Source organism: Condylostylus longicornis, unplaced genomic scaffold (genome assembly GCF_029603195.1).
Source record: "Condylostylus longicornis isolate FDR11 unplaced genomic scaffold, ASM2960319v2 ptg000013l, whole genome shotgun sequence".
Classification (NCBI taxonomy): Eukaryota; Metazoa; Arthropoda; class Insecta; order Diptera; family Dolichopodidae; genus Condylostylus; species Condylostylus longicornis.
In genome coordinates, this window is record NW_026577982.1 from 6114909 (window position 1) to 6129177 (window position 14269).

The following is a 14269-nucleotide window of genomic DNA, read 5'->3' on the forward strand; positions in this document are numbered from 1 at the left end:
AAGATGTTACAAATCTTAACACACTGTTAAATCACTATTCTTTATATATGTATACATTATAATTAAGGAAGTAATATATTTTTTTTAAATTAATTTACTCAACATTAGAATTAAAAAATTCAATAAATATTTTTTTTTAATCCTAATTTTGATTATTTCATATAATTTGTTAAATAAAATAATGGAATTATAAGGGATTAATTAATACTCGTATACACTCAAATAGTAATGTTTTAAGTATGTTTCTCTTATATTCTGAAATTATATGCCAATATTTTATTTAATATTGCTATTATTAAAAAAAACTTCATTGATTATTATTAAAATTATAATATCAATAATACAGACTATAATTTTGTGTATTAAAGTTATTAAAGAATACTGATGATTACTGAAAAACTGCAAAATTGTAGCAAAATTTTGCTAATCCTTAAATAAATTTGGCTTATAACAAGAAGATTTTCAAAACACTTAAAAAATGAAAAATTATATAATTTATTCTGTTCTCTTTATTTTTATTTATTCAATTCAAATTATCGATATCTAAGAGGCTAAATATCCAACCAAAATTATACTTTACTTCCCATTTTATAACAAAATTATTAATTATTATTAATTATAAATTATTAATTTTAATTTCATAAAAAATAGTTTTCTATTGTATTATTTAAATATATATATATATATATATGTATATATTTCGTTCTTTTCTCCATTCTATTCATTTCAAAAAATTAAGAATGAAATTCTGAGAATTTGGTGAAATTCTACAACTTAATTTGGAACAAATGGAATTCAGAACAGGGCGAAATAAATTTAATAATTTTATTTGTATATTATTTTTTTTGTTTATTATTTTAATATTATATTAATTATTTTATTAAAATCTTTTATATAATTATATAAAAACATTAATTATTATTATTATCTCAAATAGCTCTAAAATATAACAACAAAAAAATCAAAACATAATATAGTGTTGCTAACATTTTTCTGTATATTTATTTGCATGCGCTCGTTACTGTAAACTGTTGAAATTCTGTGCTGCTATAAAAAAAAAATAAAAATTAAAAAAAATACCTAAAAATTGTAAAAAAAAAAAACTTGATGTAAGAAAAATTTTTTTAAATTACAAAATTACATAATTTTTTTTTTATATATTTTTTGAAATTTTTTTTCATAAAAACAATTTTTTGACAAATTTTTATTAATTGAAAATTTTTTATTTATTCAATTTATTTCATTCCTGTAAAAATAAATTATACAAAAACAAAATAAATGTCAAATTGCATTAAATATCGAATGCTAGATGGTGCAGTGTTAATTGAAGGTGTTCTATTTAGAGCTAGATATTTAGGTTCTACACAATTAGTATGTGAAGGACAACCAACTAAATCTACAAGAATGATGCAAGCTGAAGAAGCTGTTTCTAGAATAAAGGTAAGAAAACATTTTTTTATTTATTATATATAAATACTATATGTGTTTCTTTTAAATTTTTTACTTAAATATTGTATTTTTTTTTGTTATTCGGAAAAGCTAGTTATTTTATTAAAATTTTAGCTCTTGAAATATTTCATACATATAAAATGCTTGAATAAATTTACATTTTAATTGAAATTTATCCTTTAAAATGAATATTTAAATAAGTAATATCCTGCATTCCTAATTGCAGAAAATATACACTATGTGCAGTGTCGTGCAGTTGTCTGTCAGATTTTTTTTTGTCTGCCGATTTTGAACAACTTCCCAGATTTTAGTATCGTGGACAGCTATATTTTAAAATTAAATTAATTTAACAGTTTAATAACGTTTATTTTATATTTAACGAAGCATAAACATTTATACATACTTTACTTTTAACGTGGAGTGGAAAATCAGTATGCTTGTTATTAAGCGTAAAATTGATTAATATTGCATATACATACTTGAATAATTATGAATAACATACAAAATTTACTTAAATTATTATTATATATTTTTTGGAGACAAGATATGTAAACTCCTAACAATATGCAATAATAATTTATTATTGGCATATAATGATATTGCAGAAATACGAGCCCCATTCCAAAACTTTGCCTTTTAAAACCATACAAGTAAAATTATAAGATCGTAATCTATAAAGTGGTTACATAAATCGTACTAATCGGAAAATTAGTTTTCCACATTGTTGTTGTTGACAGCTGCATATTTTCGCAATTACAGTTTATATTGTACTTAAAACAAAGAGTTTTTTTTACACAAAAAATTTCATTTTATTATAAAAAATAAATAAAAAATTAGTGGAATAATTTCATTCATAACCACTTTTTACATAAGTATTACATAATTTATGCTACACTAAATTTATCATTCAATATGCATAATTTTAATTAATACTGAACTTTTTACTTATTTGATTAATTCTTGACACTTAAATGATCATTAATATACAAAACAAAAAAATTTACATTTCACACTTCAACTCTTCGATTAAATCTTTTGTCTTACAGCAAATGGTCAAACTTATTAAAATTAAAAATTAATAATATTATTGATTTTATAAATTCTTCATCATAATGAAAATCATTTCAGCTTATTCCAAAAATAAAAAAAAAAAAAACTGAACTTTACATCACATTATTTTTTGGTTTGTCAAACCAAACAACATAAGAACTTGGCCCAAATATGCTTGATTGTGATAGTAGAACACGCCTTGCCAAACATGCTTGTCTATTATTCCCAAACGATAAAATACAACTTTTTTTTTTATTTTCTCTTATAACTGAATATGATTCAATACATTCAAATTGTTGTAATATTATTGAAATTTTTTCATCTTGAATTTTTGGTAAAATATTCCCAATTTTTAATCGACGATAATTTTTACTAATCTGCGCATAAATTTTTATTCCAGTTATACGAAAAACATGATTCAATCTAATAACAAAAAATAAATTTAGTTTCAAAATGAAAAAATATGTAAATGAGTAGATAGTTACTTTCCAACAATAATATATGGTGGAGTATCACCTAGATATTGTACATAAGCTATTCCACGTGATTGACCAGAAAAATTTACTAAAAATCTCAAAAAATATACGACGCCAGCTTTCATCAAAAGATTCATTAAATTATTTTCAGACCAAGAGCATGGTATTTTATCTATAAAAATCTATAAATGAAAAAAAAAAGTAAAAAATTAAAAAAAAAAATTTAAACAACAACAGGGCGTAGTCTCAATAATATCAAATCAACTTACTTCATTCTCATATCTTTTTGGACCTTTAATTTTTTGTCCGTTTTTATATACTGGACCAACGGCTCTTTGTCCATTTTCCTGATAAATTGGATATGAAAATCCATTTATAGTCAAATCACTTTCAGAAATATTCAAATTTTGAAATAATTCTAAAAAGTTGAAATCTGTAAAATTTTGCATTTCCTTTATAATATTGATAGAGAAAACTTTAACTTTAAAAACTAATAATTAATTTTTTTCTAATAATAATTTGAAAGACAGCAAAAATTTCAATTATAATTTCCACCAGCAAAAATTAAAAGACTTTTTTTCCAAGAATTGAAGAGATTCCTCGATTACGTCGTTTTTTACTCAAATCAAACCGATTCTAAGAAATGAACGCCAAATTCTAAGAAAATCTATAAAAAGCATAATATAAAAAGAAAAAAACGTGAATATACCGTAACAATAAAAATGAGAATGTGTTTGTATAAAAAATTATATACATTTCTATGTATACATAATTTTACTCTTGCCAAAAATTGGGTGGGATTGATATAATTTTTAAGCCATGTTTTCACTCAGCGTTACTATAAGAAGAATAAATTTAGTTAACCTTATAAAACCATATAAGATTTAATATCAACAGACTTCCGTCTTTATGTATGTATAAAGGTAAACAGCCCTTATTAAAAAGCCCAAAACAACCTGTTGAAACAATTCTAATAATGGTCATATATTTTTTATTTAAAATTTACAAAACAATCAATGCATATAATTACATACTTATTTACATATGTATATATATTTGTTTATATAAATACTTAAAATAAGTATTCTCATATAAAAAAAATTTTGATTTCAAATTCTTGGAATTTTAATTTTATTTTTGTCAAAACATATCAGTCTGGAGTCTAGTTCACAATTCCAAGAATTTCGGACAATAAATATTATTCTTATTTCAGTCCAAATAAATTGTGTGATGTGCATGTAGTATGAACAAATAAGTATTTGATATAGACTTCTGTTTCTGTATGTGGGCACATAGAAATTAAGTTAATTCAAATATGTATACTAGCATTTAAATTTGCTAGTACATATGTATATTAATTTTATATTACATCTAGGTCAATTATTGAAAATTTCTATAATAAAATATAAAATAACATTACAACAAGAAATTTTCAATAATGTATGATGATGTATTAATTGTGTAAAGTCACTTACCCCTCTTATACACGAATATATCCGTCGACAGTCTTCCCGCCTAACCTTATCATACAATAAAATACTCTTCACACTTTGTTGTTCTCTATAAGAATATTTATATTATTGAAAAAAAAAAAAATTGCCGGTATGTTGTTAACAATTCTAAATTAGTGAGACCATCTCCCATTGTTTAATTGCTTATTATTAACTTCTAGCAGTTAAAATTTAATCTAGACTTGCGTGTGTTCTAAGTATATGTTAACAATTTGTAGTTATAATTATCTATTAAAAATAATATATATTTTTTTTAATAAAATTTATAAATAATATATAAACTAGTTCCTACAATAAATTTTTCTAAGTATATTGTAAAACGCCTAGAAATATATTCAATTTCTAAGACAAACTATTTTAAAACCTTTAAAATGGTTACTATAGTCGAATGTATAACTAATATATCTAATTAAAACAATAGGTAAAACATATTTGAGGTTTATTGCACTTTAACAAAGTACATAATTTATAAACATATTCGATTTTAAATCATATGGTCACTTTAAATATTTTTTTAATTTTATGAAAAAAATTTCCTGGAAAAACAATTTGTTTTTTATTCAAATTTTTTCTTTTAATTGTGTTTTTATATTAAAAAGTGTTGCCATATCCTATATGGTATTATGTTATAAAAAAATCTCCACAGTAGGTGTTGATTAAATTAAGTCTTTACAATTTTTGGGTTGTGAAGATGAATTTGAATTCATTTATTTGTGCTCTTGACAGCGTGTAAAATTTAAAGTAGACATTATTTTAAACAAAATGCTCTACGCTTTAAAAATTTCATTTTTTTTCCAAGGGTTAACCACAAATCAGCTTAGTAAATTCGAAAAAAATTTAATAATGATTTTCAAACGCTTATTATTATTTTGAGTTCATGTTTTAGAAATTAATGAATATTTTTTTATTAGTATCCCATCATGAAATTACTTTATTAAGGAAAATATCGTAAGGAAAATTTGTTAATTCCATTAAAAATTAAAATAGCTCTTTGTAAAATATTTCAATAACCATAGTATTATTCTAAAAGATTATATTTTAGGAAATAGTTTGACTGTATTGTAGTTTTGGAATCTTAAAATTTATTATGTTCAGTTATATTTTTTCTCACAATTAAGGAGCATATCACATTATAAACTTAGATTTAAAATTATTTTGAGTTTATGACTCGAACATATTGAAATGAACGTAAAGTTCATTGTAAAAGCATTTTAAGTACTATAATATTTAATTGTATGGAGAGCTATCTAATAAAACCTAGTGTTAGATGTAGCAAATTTAATTGAAAATCGAATGTGTTTAAAACAAAAGAAAATATGTACAGTATGGTAACAATAATTTAATTTTTTAATAGTAGAGAACACATAAACTACAAATAAAAATGGCTGGCTAACATTTTCTTAACACATTTACATTAAATGATCTTCATTTATTACTTCAGTTATAGCTCATGTTCTGATTTTAAATTTTGTTATCGCTCGTATCAATTTGAAAAAGGATAAATTTCAATTATTAAATGAGTTTATTTATATTTAAATTTTTTACCTTTTAATTCTTTAAACGCTTTTAATATTTTTTTTTTTTAATAACGTTTGATAATAACAAAAATTTTATTGTGTATGAAAATCAATTGAAAAAGGAATAAAGGCAATTAAAATGTGTAAATTTTTAATCAAAATTTAAATTTATAATCAGTGGAGATTTTATAAAGTGAAAACTTTTTATATATTAAGAAAAATGGTTAGCATATTTACATGCTCTGTGTTATACAACTCCAACAAGCTCATATAAGTTCCTACAAATATAAATATGTGAATAAATCCTTTCCAATTTTTTTTTTGATGGAAAAAATTTTTAATTAAATTAAAATTTAAATTGAATATTATAAATATGAGACTTTAATTATCACACATTTTTTCGTAAAGAATAATGCTCATGCGCACACACCTTTATGCTTGTGCAAACGGAACAAAATATGTACATACATATGTGCAACTCATACATTATATATTAACATCGCAGATCACTTTTTATGGATGAAAAAAATAGAACTAAGTGCAAGTTAATGCCCCTAAAAATTGGTATATAAAATTTTTAAGTTCAACAGAGTTTTAAAATTAATTATAAATATTAATAGCTTATTAACCTTACGAAAAAATTCTACATTAAATTCAAGTTTATTTGGAGATATTAGCATTATCTCTGGTATGACTTATTTTGAAAAAATGTGTGAGGCGTATAAGAAGTTTGGTCATGTGGAAACTGCAAACCACAAATTGAGTTAAAATCGAATTCCACATAGGCAGTGAATTAAGCAAATTTTTGAACTTTGAGAATTGTTTCAGCCTAACGTTATGCAATCAAATCAGTTACGGGTCATATGTAAATTATTTATTATTAATATTATTATTTCTGTTATACATTCAAAAGTATTAACATATTAAAAATTTACACTTTTAAAATCTTTAATCCTATTTTTAGTAAAAGTTTTATTGACAAAAGCTTTCATTTAATTGTACAATCGCTTTTATAGCCCATTTATTTTTATTTTAATTAATTTTTTAATTTATGTAAAATAATTATTATTAAAAAATTAATAAGAAATCAAATTTATTTTTATTTTCAAATCTTCATTCCTTTAATGATCCGATTACAATAATTTCAAATTAAAAAAAAAAATAATCGATTCATCCTTTTATAAAGGCTTTGGTAAGTAGAAAATTTGCTAATGATGCTTGATTAAAAAAAAAAAAAAAAGAATTGTATTTATTAAAAAAATATAAAATACCATTTCACCCATTCGATTCCAATATTTAAATTGCTATACATACATATAAAGTTAAAAAATATTTATTCAATTATAACATTTAATATAACTGTGTACAGTTAGAATTTTAATGTTATATAAGAAATGATCTTAAATTAAAAATAAATATTAATTATATTATTAAATTTTTTTTCAAAATTAGGCACCAGATGGAGATCCACAACCAAGTACAGAAGTCGATTTATTCATATCAACTGAAAAAATTATGGTTTTAAATACTGATCTTAAGGAAATTATGATGGATCATGCTTTACGTACAATATCTTATATAGCAGATATTGGTGATTTGGTTGTTTTAATGGCACGTCGACGTTTTGTACCATCAGATATTGATGATGGACCAAAACCAAATCGAACACCAAAAATGATATGTCATGTATTTGAAAGTGATGAAGCACAATTTATAGCTCAATCTATAGGACAAGCATTTCAAGTTGCATATATGGAATTTTTAAAAGCTAATGGAATTGAAGATCATAGTTTTGTTAAAGAAATGGATTATCAAGAAGTATTAAATAGTCAAGAAATATTTGGTGATGAATTAGAAATTTTTGCTAAAAAAGAATTACAAAAAGAAGTGGTTGTACCTAAAGCAAAAGGTGAAATATTAGGGGTTGTTATTGTTGAAAGTGGTTGGGGTTCAATGTTACCAACTGTTGTAATAGCTAATTTAATGTCATCTGGTGCTGCAGCTCGTTGTGGTCAATTAAATATTGGTGATCAATTAATTGCTATTAATGGTATGAGTTTAGTTGGACTTCCATTATCAACTTGTCAAACTTATATAAAAAATACAAAAAATCAAACAGTTGTTAAATTTACTGTGGTACCATGCCCACCAGTTGTTGAAGTTAAAATAAAACGACCAAATACAAAATATCAATTGGGTTTTAGTGTTCAAAATGGAGTGGTAAGTTTTTGTATTTAATATAAGTATATAGATAAATCTTTTTAATAACACCTCACATTTTAATTCATATATTAATTATTTTTTTTTTTATTTTTAGATATGTAGCTTATTACGTGGTGGAATTGCTGAAAGAGGTGGAGTTCGTGTCGGACATAGAATAATAGAAATAAATAATCAAAGCGTGGTAGCAGTACCACATGAAAAAATTGTTAATTTATTAGCGACATCTGTTGGCGAGGTAATAAATTATAAATATGAATAATTTACATAGTATTTGTAAAAGATTGTAATTTTTTAATTTTTCTTTTTAGATATTAATGAAAACAATGCCAACATCAATGTTTAGACTATTAACCGGTCAAGAAAATCCAATTTATATTTAAGCTAAGCTAAGCTAACAAGAAGAATAAGAAAATTAATAACAAAAAAATAAAAACAAGACATTATTATCTTTATTATATATAATATAAATAAAATCTCTATATACCTATATATATATACCTATATACATACATATATATATAGATATTCTTAAAAAAAGGAAAAAATGAACTAATATACATAAATAATATAGAAATAAAGAAAAATATAAATTCATATAATTCTATATATACAAATTATATACTTATATATAAAAGAAAAAAAAAATTTACTCTCAAAACAAAAACTGATATCTCTTATATTTTAGTGGAAAACTTAGCAACATTTTAATATGGTTTAATTTTTTTGATTATTAACCCTTAGATATTTGCAATTTAACAAAAGAAAAAAAAAACTTTATATAATATACTTTTTAAAATTATATATACATATATATAATTATGTAACACTATATACTAAATAACATAAATATATAATATATAAACAAAATATTTATTTCTATAATGTATTACACTAAATATATTTATATATAGTTAAAATAAATTTAAAAACAAATATATAATTTCATTTAATATTTTTTTTAATTTAATTTAGTTTAAATTTTACATACGTTCGTAATAAAGAGAATTTTTTTTCAAAAATTATTTATTAAATTTTTTTAAAATTATAAAAAATACCGTAAATTCAAAATTGCAGTTAATGTACTGTATTGCTACACAATTCAGCAACTACACAATTTATAAACTTAATTGTGTATTTTATAAAGTTTGACTGCAACTTTGATGTCAGAGTTATTTATTTTTTTTAAATATTCTAGAATTTACAGTAAATACATACCAAATACATATATATATATATATATATATATTTAGAGGAGATATTTAAGAAAATTTTTGCAATACCGAACTACATTTATTAAAAAATTACAAAAAATTTTTTATAAAAAACTTAAGAATACAAAAAATTTAATATTTAAAACAAAAAAAAAAGTGGGTTAAAAAGGGTCGAACAAGATATTTTTCCAACAACTTTTAGATTTTGTTTAGATTTATTTGAATTTTTTTATTTACTTTATTTAAAATATTTGTTTGGAAATTGTTTTTTAACAAAAAAAAGGAAACAAGGACATTCAATGAAAAAATGACAAAAATATTATTTTTTTTTAAATTCTTTAATAGAAAATTAGATAAAAAAAAATATAGAAAAATAAAATTTGTATAAAGAAAAAATAAAAACAAAACGAAGCCCATTTTTGAGACGGGTATATAAAAAACAAGAGGTTTCTAGAATAAAGTATAAAAACAAAAATTAGAAAACAAAAAGAATTTTTAGATTTATTTTAAAATTTTATTTAATTTTTTTATTACTTATGTATATTTTATTAGAAAAATTATTTAATTATTTAATATTGTAAATATTTTTAATATTATTTTATTTTAGCAAATATTTTATATGTATATTATAACTATGAAAAGAATATTTTATATTCTTTTAAATGACCTTATATCAATTTAAATTATTCACCATTTGATTTTTTGAATAGATCATTTTTAAAAAAGGAAAACTTTTTTGGTCATTTAACAAAATGCAGATTGATATTTGATTTACTCAGCAATACAATTTTAATTGCTGAATAAGTTAATACAAAATTATTTTTACCAAAAAATTAGGATATTTCTTTTAAAAGTAATATCAATAGCGTTCTTACTTGATATTACAAGAGAGCATTCAAGAGCATAATATTTAAAGATGAAATCCTTAATTTATGAGTAACTCAATTTAAATCTCGAATGATATTTTTAATTTTTAAAGTGCTATAATCACGATATTTAACAATGATATTTAAAATTTTCGAAAAGCTAGTCATTCTCCTTATAATAAATTTATACCAAATATATATTTTTTTTTGTTTTTTTATTTTATTATTATTAAAAAGGAAAAAAAGTGCAATTTAATTTTAATTATAAAAAAAAAATGTAATGTATGTAATTAATATAAAATTCTCTCTAAAATAATATTTATTTCTTATTTACTAGAAAATAAATTTAATTAAAGTTGTCTTTTTATTATATAATACGAAAAAATTCTATTGTTCAGGTATTATTTTTTATTTTTAGTTTGTTTTTTTTTCTAAATTTATTCCAATTACAAAACTATAAAATAATAAAAAACAAAAAAAAAAAACATACAAAATGAAAATTGTATACCTATTTAGTCTTCAAATTCGGTTATATATTTATATATAATATAAATACTTATATATTTGCATTAATATAACATAAATATATATATATATATTATAATAAGAGGAATATTATAATAAGAGATGTTTCACTACTAAAACCATATATTAAAATATAATATAAATAATATGAATATATAATAATTAAAACTGTTAAACTTTTAAGAGTTTTGAATAACGCGTCCTATATTCCTTATATATATTGTACATATATATATTATGTACAAATTATAAATTATATAAAAAAAAAAACAATGGTCATTATAAATAACAAAGTATAATAAAAGATAAATAAATAAATACATAAATGAATATATATATATATATATATGAAAAAGGACAAAACAAATTAAGAATATCGAAATAATAATTAAAATAATGTTATATATACATCATTAACGCATAATATATAATATATATAATATATATATATATATATATAAATATATATATAATCAATATATATATATATATATATATATATATATATATATATATATATTGATTATACTTGAATATATAAGATTTTTCACGAATCCTATATGCATCTTAAACTTATTATATAATATGTATATATCTACAAATAAATTTATATATTACATTCATAATATATATCTTTATTTATGTATAATATATATATATATATATAAATATAAATATGGTTTTGATATATAAACAAAAATTATAATATATATACATACATATATAAAATAAACGCCTGTTTAGCTATAGACACACTCATATATATATTATGTGTATATATATACATATATAAATAAATTAAAATTTAATTTAAAAAAAAAACTATAAAGTATTTATTGTATTTAATAAAAACATATAATAAACAACAAAAAAAAAAACTAAAAAATAATAATGAAAAAATACACACACATACACACATCAAAATTGAAAAAACAATTATATAAACAATTTAATTAATTTAATGAAAATTAATACAAAATGAGTATTTAAGCTTTTTCCTAACAAACAAAATGAAAAAAATAAAAAAACCATAAAAAAAAATTACAAAATATAAAAATAAATAAAAAAAAAATAATAAATATTATAAAAAGAAAAAAATATTAAATTTATTATTAAATTAAATGTTTTTTTTTAATTCTAAAAATTTGAATTTTAAAATAATAAATTTAATTTATTTTTGTTTCTTTTGTAAATTTTTTGTTTCTTCAAGCTTCAAATTGGAATTTATAATTAAATTCTTTATTTTAAATTAATTTATAAAAATTATTAAGTTTTTAATTTTCTGTTCCATATTCTTTTCAGCAAGAAAGAAGAATTCTTAAATATTTCTATACCATAAAAAAAATTTTCTGATGTAAAGTCTTATGTCACTCAACAAAAATTATTGATTTAAACAAGATTATCAATTAAATGACAATTATTGTCATATTTGATTAATTGTTAATTGTTTGTAATTATTATTATCACTTCATTTTTATTTACGAGCTAAATGAATAAGGGAGTCTACTCAAAATGTAAATCTACCATCAACTTAACTTATTCAGCAGTATACTGTTGTAACTACTAAATAAGTCAATTTGATGTTTTTTGGTAGACGCTATAAGTTTTCTTTAATTTAATCAAATATTTTCACTAAACATACCCTTATTTCTACACAATTCGCGTTTTAACCGCAGCTTTTTTAACTTGAGTTACATGCTTTGACATCAGTATATATATCAGCTATAAACAATTATAAATCAAAAATTAAATTATGTACTAATATTGTTGAAATATAATTTTAAAATCAGATTTGTTAAAATTTAATTTTCAATTCCAATATTGAAGTAGAAAGAATTTAGAAAAAAAACCAAACAAACAAAAAATAGTGTTTATTTTAATCAGTTTCAGAATTTCTCTGAAAAGGGCTTGCTTAACTTTTCTTTTCAAGATAAAAGACTACTTGCAGACAACAAAAAAATAAAAAAAAAAAAATCACAAAAACAATGGAATTTAATAAAAAACAAAATTAAAAAATTTTCACCGTTACAAAAAAAAAAAAAAACAAACGACTTACGCGAACAAAATATTTTATTAAAATTCACTTCACAAAAAAAAAATGGAAAACTGAAAAAAAAAACATAGAGTTGAAAAATTTTTAATTCGATTTTTTTGTATAATGATGACATTTAATAAAGCCATATTTACGCAGTGAAAAATTTATTTAATTCGAAATTAATTTATAATTAAAAATGTGCACATCTAATGTCAAATTGATTTATTAACAACTATATTAATTGCTAAATAAAATAAATTGCACATCAGCTTGTACTTAGGCAAATGTCTTGAGCCTGAGTCCTAAGAGTTTTATTTGATTATCCTAATGTTATTTCGAAATTCGTATTCCAAGAACAATTACTGATTTCAATTATGTTTTTTCAATCTGTTTAAAATTTTTTTTTCAAATAATGTCAATAAATAATTTTACCTGAATCGTTTTTGATTTTAATATGTATGAGATCGTAATCTACAATACTTACTGAAATTCTAACTTAAATTTTCAATATGTCAGTGTGTTTTTATTAATAATTTTTCCCCCAAGCGGGTTAACAAAATGACTTTATTTTATGCCATCATATTATTGCACTCCAGTCTTTTATGCCTTCTTCTTGTGTGTCTTAAAAATTAATTAATAAAACTCCAAAAAAAAAAAAATGAAAAAAAAAAAATAAAAGAAAGTAATAAAAAAAAAATCTCAATAAAATTATTAAAAAACTCAAGAAAAAAGAACAAAAAAAGAAACAAACAAAGTAAACAAAATCCAAAATTGAAGAAAAATAAAACACTTAAAAATACAAAATTCAAATTACAAATTGAGAAAGAAAATTTGAAAAATAAAAATATTGTTAGCTAAAAATTCTTTTATTTAAGTTGAAAAATGATGACAAGAAAATAATTAATTATTATGATTATAATTATTATTAATTATTATTAATATAAAAATTGCAAATAAACATATATACAGAAAATTAAAAAAAAATTAAGAAATAAAAAAGAAAAAAAAAACAAAAATAAAACTATATTGGAAATAATTCTGCTGTTATTTTTTATTGTTGATAATCTTCCCTATACATACGAATAAAATTGAGTAAATTCCGAAATTTGGATGAATATTGATATAAAGTATGTATTCATATTGGATAAATATCTGAATTGTTTCCTATTTCACTTCAAAACCAAAAAACCATTTTATGCCTACTCAAATATAAATTCTGATTACCAAAACGGGAAACTGCTTAGTATTTTTCATGTTTTTATCTAAACTTTTTTAGGTTTTAATCCTGCCGAACTACAGTGACTCTCTTTTTACTACATCTTAGTAGTTAAAGATATGCTTATCGAATTCTTTTTTAGCTAAACGATAGTAATCTAAAGGTTTTGTTGAGTCATTTTTAACCATAC

General features: G+C 20.5%; 2 protein-coding genes across 9 annotated transcripts in view; one reads left to right on the forward strand and one right to left on the reverse strand.

Annotated features, from left to right (window-relative positions):
* LOC129605537 (uncharacterized protein DDB_G0283357-like) overlaps positions 1–9503 on the forward strand; it is a 107817-nt gene extending 98314 nt beyond the window's left edge. For 6 of the 8 annotated variants that reach the window (XM_055515355.1, XM_055515358.1, XM_055515361.1 and 3 more), the window contains 4 exons: positions 1310–1440; positions 7456–8223; positions 8321–8461; positions 8535–9503. In XM_055515355.1, the coding sequence (XP_055371330.1) occupies positions 1310–1440; positions 7456–8223; positions 8321–8461; positions 8535–8606 (1112 nt within the window). In that variant the 3' untranslated portion in view covers positions 8607–9503. The remainder of the gene's footprint in view (positions 1–1309; positions 1441–7455; positions 8224–8320; positions 8462–8534) is intronic. The other 2 variants (XM_055515356.1, XM_055515360.1) reach the window with 1 other exon arrangement.
* On the reverse strand, positions 2550–4629 carry LOC129605538 (probable RNA-binding protein 46). Its single transcript, XM_055515364.1, has 4 exons — positions 4451–4629; positions 3245–3642; positions 2985–3157; positions 2550–2922 (listed from the first exon to the last, which is right to left on the reverse strand). The coding sequence occupies exons 2-4, from the start codon at positions 3422–3424 to the stop codon at positions 2613–2615; spliced, it is 663 nt and encodes a 220-aa protein (XP_055371339.1). The 5' UTR covers positions 3425–3642; positions 4451–4629; the 3' UTR covers positions 2550–2612.
* Positions 9504–14269: the final 4766 nt, after the last annotated feature.

What these genes read in the sequence shown, in the direction of transcription:
- LOC129605538 (XM_055515364.1), bottom strand. Translation starts at nt 3,424, where the DNA reads ATGCAAAATTTTACAGATTTCAACTTTTTAGAATTATTTCAAAATTTG. An exon ending in CAAAAAGATATGAGAATGAA is followed by an intron (nt 3,158 to 3,244) that starts GTAAGTTGATTT and finishes TTTCATTTATAG; the next exon opens with ATTTTTATAGATAAAATACC. An exon ending in CCATATATTATTGTTGGAAA is followed by an intron (nt 2,923 to 2,984) that starts GTAACTATCTAC and finishes TTTTGTTATTAG; the next exon opens with ATTGAATCATGTTTTTCGTA.